Source organism: Vigna angularis, chromosome 11, assembly GCF_016808095.1.
Source record: "Vigna angularis cultivar LongXiaoDou No.4 chromosome 11, ASM1680809v1, whole genome shotgun sequence".
Taxonomy (NCBI): domain Eukaryota; kingdom Viridiplantae; phylum Streptophyta; class Magnoliopsida; order Fabales; family Fabaceae; genus Vigna; species Vigna angularis.
The window spans coordinates 24,695,404-24,700,983 of NC_068980.1; the positions used below are offsets into that span (position 1 = coordinate 24,695,404).

Genomic DNA, 5,580 nt, shown 5'->3' on the forward strand with positions numbered 1-5,580 from the left:
ACAGATTCATACAGTCCGGACGGTCGGTCTAGAATATATATATATATATATATATATATATATATATATATATATATCGGATGATGTTATATGTTGAGTTATGTGCTTATGTGAATTGAAATGTTAGTGTATATGTTGATGTATAAATTAAATTACTTAAGCTTACCCTTTCTTTTTTCCTTGTGTTGTCTGTTGTCTATGTACGTTCGTCCTGTCATTGCAATGATCATCCGTGTGGATGTGAGCAGATGGAGATGCGTCACTTGAAGAGACGCTAGAAGAAGAAAATTTGGAAGACGCGAATCTGGTGGAAGTAGAAGTTAAAGCCGAGCCTTAGAGCGCTCGCGTGTTTTTCATTTATTAGTCTTTTAGTTTTATTATGGACGTTCGGTCAAGGTTCTGTAAGACCGTTCGTCCCCGAACTCCTGTTTCTGTTGCGTTCGCATATTTCTGTACTTTAAGCCGTTCGGCTTTTTGAACCTCGTTAGTAATGTAAAGACTGCACTGTTTTACTGATTTAATGTAATTAATTCTGATTATGGTAATTACTGTATTTTGGGATGTTACAGTAACTGATTAAACAAGTATCAATATTAATCCTTTGTATATTGTAAACATTTAATGTAAGAGCCTCTAAGATTAATAAAGGGGCCTTTGGGCCTTATGTGGGGCAGCCAGACCCATCAGATCAAAGGCACATGATCTTAGGTCTTTCTCCTAAGTAAGCTTTCCACTCTACCAACTTTTTCCTTCTCTTTCTAAAAACTCATCTTCTAAATATTGCTTTGCCTTCTCTCTAAAATAACACTCTGTTGAACCGTTCAACTTTTGAATATGTGGTAATTTCTAGCCTAAAAAGCTAATTCTATCACCATTGGGTGATTTATAGGGTGTCTTTGAATTTTGCTGTGAGGAGCACTATTTAGATAAGTAAACTGTGAAGTTTTCCAGGTAAGGGGAGCTAATTATTTTTGTATGAATTTATTTTATACAAATATATGCAGGTTGAATGTTGAACTGGTGTGTTCTTGTGAAGCTGTTCTACGATGTTAATTTTTATTGGATAATTATAACTAAGACTGTGGAATTGTGCTTAAATAATTTATGCTTTGGTGTTGAACTGGTACATGTGACAATTATGTTTGTAAGTGTGTCTATTGAAATTAATCTGTTTTGCTTGAAATTGTTCTGGTCAGAGGGTTTGGAGTAAGGGCTCTGTGAGCATGTATATGGGAAGGTACTGTTTTAATAAGTTAGATAATTAAATCATAACTTGTTAAAAACCTTTAGGATAGAGGGGACTTAAAAGCCCGAGTTGGCACATCCCTGATCATAGAGCAGCACTGGCCTGGTCCAGTAGCTTGTGACTAGTCATACGTGCTAGCGCCGAAGGTGAGTCTGATGCATTCAAACATCTTCGGTGACTAATTGGGGGAAAGTAAGATCTCTACTATGATGAAAATTAGACAAGTAGTTTACCAAATAAGAACCATGATACATGTATATATATTATATTAACTTATAAAACGTATGATATAAATTGTTATCATAATATATATATATATATATATATATATATATATATATATATATATATATATATATATATATATATATATATATATATTATTAAATGTTATGAAATTATAAGTTAGGAAAGCATGATATATATATATATATATATATATTATTAAATGTTATGGAAATATAAGTTAGGAAAACATAATATATATTATATTAACATATGAAACGTATATATACATATATATACATATATATATATATATATATATGTATATATATATACATATATATACATATATATATATATATGTATATATACATATATATATATATATGTATATATATGTATATATATATATATGATGCATGGAGGGGATCTTATTCATTTTTTTCTTCTGTTTGGATTGATTGATGTTGTTTGATTGCCAGGATGTATGTATGGTGTTGTTGAGTGGTTGTAAAGCATATGAATGTGAACTACAATGATGTAATTGAGTATGAAGTGGACATCTCAGGGTGAGATGATTGAAAGTGATGTATGGGGTGTTGTGGTTGTTCTGTATAACTGTATGAAGCTTTGAACTGATATGTTTATCCCTACACTCGAAGCATTGTTCATGCTCAAATAGAGGGGAGCAGTGTAAGTGGTGAGAGTAAAGGGAGGTTCTCGTTTATAGTCTTAGAGTTTAGACATAGACAGATGAGGGATTTACCTTGCATAGTGTTGGGAAGTGCCAGCTGAACTACGCAAGTGCAAAGACGACCAATAGTTCGACAATTATACCAATCCGGATGAGTCGTGTGAGTGTTTGAGTCATGGTTTAAAGTGGTATGCCTTGATTGTTCTTTATATGTAGTTAAGTACGATGATATTTATTGATTGAACTATATGATTACTATTTGTTTATCTAGCTCATCCTTGCTTCTTTGTTATGTGCTGTTTGTGTATGTATAATTGGGATGCCAGACCTAATATATAATTTAGTCTTTATATTCGTCAAATTTAAGGTGATGGCTTCACAAACTTGGAGTTGACTAAATTGTGCTAATGAATAAGAAAGGAACGTCGGCCATGCCCCTTTATTATTGTTTTCAATTGAATATTAACGCTTTCTTAAATATAACATTTCCTCATTAAAGAAGAGCAGTTGGATCTCTCTCATCACGAGGGATGGAGGCTCATAATTTTGGTGTAGCCTCCATTATTATTTAGCCACATTAAATACCTAAGGAAAGTTGAACCCATTATTTATTAATGATGTCTGAATTCTAGCGTTTTCTAAGTAATTTTAATACATCACCAAATGAGAAAATTTCAAATAACAAATTGTGTAGGCGACAATGTAGGGCCATTGCTGACCACGTGGCAGACAGCATCACTAACCCATTTCTTTCACGTAGGTCTCAACTCAATCCCTTAAGACCTTCTTGCCTTCATCTCACATGGGACCATCTCCGCCACCCATTTTCCTTTTTCATTTATTACCTTAATTAACCTTTGCACAAATAGTTTAGTCAGATCAAGCCTTCTAATTTAATCATTTTTTTATTACAATGCTTTCGTTCTGCATGCATTACCTACCTTTGTTCATTATCATGGACTATTTCACCATAATTTATATATATATATATATATATATATATATATATATATATATATATATATATATATATATATATATGACAAGATGTAAGAACTCCTTAAAGAAAAGAATGCATGACTGGATCAAATGTCATGTTCTTGTGGGAAGTAAAATATCACAATTCAGTCCATTTGTAAGGGCTTCTCATCACTACAGTTAACAAGATCCCACCTCCAACATGATACCAACTTCTTATCTGCTCTAGCTATTACATATTCATCTTTTCCAACAACGTTAAATAAATTTTGATCATGCACACACTCAGCATAGAAAAACCATGCAACAAAAACACACATTTTCATTTTCCAACATAGCTCACTATACCTGCATATGTATCTATGAACACTATCACTGTCACCGATTCACCAATGATATTATTACATAATTCAAAATTACCATGATTGTAATATTATAATAATGATAATAAGAATGTTAGTATAAAAAACGAAACAATAATAGAATATGTAAACTCCAGTTGGTCAACCTAACCTCTGTCCTCTGTCCACTGTCCTGGCCCCCGCACCAGTTGGGTCAACTTCTTGAACCTTCGGACCCACCTTCAGTGTTCCCATTCTTTTATATATCAAAACGGAACCACCAACGTTAATGTCTCAGAAACAGAACTGCACTCTCGTACCCACAACAACAGCCATGGAAGAACCCACATTATTGTTCCCAGACACAGACCTGGATCTCAGTTTTACCAGCACCACCACCGACCGCACCAGCGCCCGAACAAGCCTCGCCCGATCCAGCAGCCTCACACTCAGCTTCAACGATCGTATCTCCACTGCCGAGCCCTCCATCTCAGTCGTAAACCGTCACCCCCACCGGAGCTCCGACCCCAACTGGTCCGCCATCCAAGCCGCCACCATGCTCTCCTCCGACGGCCGCCTCCACCTCCGCCATCTTAAGCTGCTCCGCCACCTCGGCTCTGGCAACCTCGGCCGCGTCTTCCTCTGCCGCCTGCGCGACTACGACGGCGCCAACTTCGCCCTCAAAGTCGTCGACAAAGACCTCCTCACCCCCAAAAAACTCTCCCACGCGGAAACCGAGGCCGAAATCCTCCACTCGCTCGACCATCCCTTCCTCCCCACACTCTACGCGCGCATCGACGTCTCGCACTACACGTGCCTCCTCATCGACTACTGCCCCGCCGGCGATCTCCACTCCCTCCTCCGCAAACAGCCACAGCACCGCCTCACCCTCTCGGTAGCGCGTTTCTTCGCCGCTGAGGTCCTCGTCGCCCTTGAGTACCTCCACGCTCTCGGAATCGTCTACCGCGACCTTAAACCCGAGAACGTTCTCTTGCGCGAAGACGGCCATGTCATGCTCTCGGATTTCGATCTCTGCTTCAAATCTGACGTGGCACCCAGCCTCACATTTCAGACCCACAACAAACCCTCTCGAGTGGGCCCCACCGACGGTTGCTTCAGTTGTAACTGTCTTCCCTACAGACAACACCACCAGACTTTCCTTGCAGAGTTCATTGCGGAACCCGTGGCGGCGTTTTCACGGTCTTGCGTCGGGACGCACGAGTACCTCGCGCCTGAGCTTGTCTCGGGTAACGGTCACGGTAACGGCGTTGACTGGTGGGCTTTTGGGGTTTTCCTCTACGAGTTGCTGTACGGGACAACGCCGTTTAAGGGCTGCAACAAAGAGAACACACTGCGCAACATAGCGTCGTGTAAGGACGTGAGATTCGTCCACGTGTCGGAAGGAGAAGAGCCTGGGATGACTGAGGCTAGGGATTTGATTGAGAAGCTGTTGGTGAAGGATCCAAGGAGGAGGCTAGGGTGCGCCAAGGGTGCCACTGATGTTAAACGACACCCATTTTTCGACGGCATTAAGTGGCCCTTGATTAGAACTTACCGGCCACCGGAAGTGAAGGGCTTGGTGAGAAGGAACAGGTCGCACGTGAGTGATCACGTGAGTTACAGGAGGAAGAGGTGGTCGTGGAAGAGACTTTCCCATGTCCTTCGGAAATGTAATTTGATTTCAAACTATAGTAATAATAATAACAATTGTTATCACTATGTTGATAGTTATAAGGTTAATTAGTTTGGTGAGATAGACATTGGAAGAACATATGAAGGATAGTGTGATCACATACTTTCCAATTTTGGGCGTGCAGTAAGTGTAGTTTTTCCAGACACAGGTTTGCTGGTGTACATCAATTACATACAATATATAAATATTCATTTCTTCCCTTCTTTTTTGGCTAGGAACAATTTTCAGTTATGAATTATATAATTTATTTTTCTTCATTTTTTTCACCCTTCAACTTTAACTGTTTGATGAATAATATTTGTAATTGCTTAATCTAGATGCTTTGTCTTTTGATCATAAATTCGTCCTCAGAACATTATTACGATTAATTGTGACATCTAACATCTAGATGTTTTCAAACGTG

The 5,580-nt window shown here is 38.6% G+C and overlaps 1 protein-coding gene across 1 annotated transcript; it reads left to right on the plus strand.

The window, feature by feature from the left end:
* The first annotated feature begins 3,760 nt into the window (after positions 1-3,760).
* LOC108333458 (serine/threonine-protein kinase WAG1) lies at positions 3,761-5,380 on the plus strand. Its single transcript, XM_017568909.2, has one exon. It carries the CDS (start codon positions 3,774-3,776, stop codon positions 5,226-5,228), a length of 1,455 nt encoding a protein of 484 aa, XP_017424398.2. The 5' UTR covers positions 3,761-3,773; the 3' UTR covers positions 5,229-5,380.
* Positions 5,381-5,580: the final 200 nt, after the last annotated feature.

Coding starts and splice junctions, on each gene's coding strand:
- LOC108333458 (XM_017568909.2), top strand. CDS start 3,774: ATGTCTCAGAAACAGAACTGCACTCTCGTACCCACAACAACAGCCATG.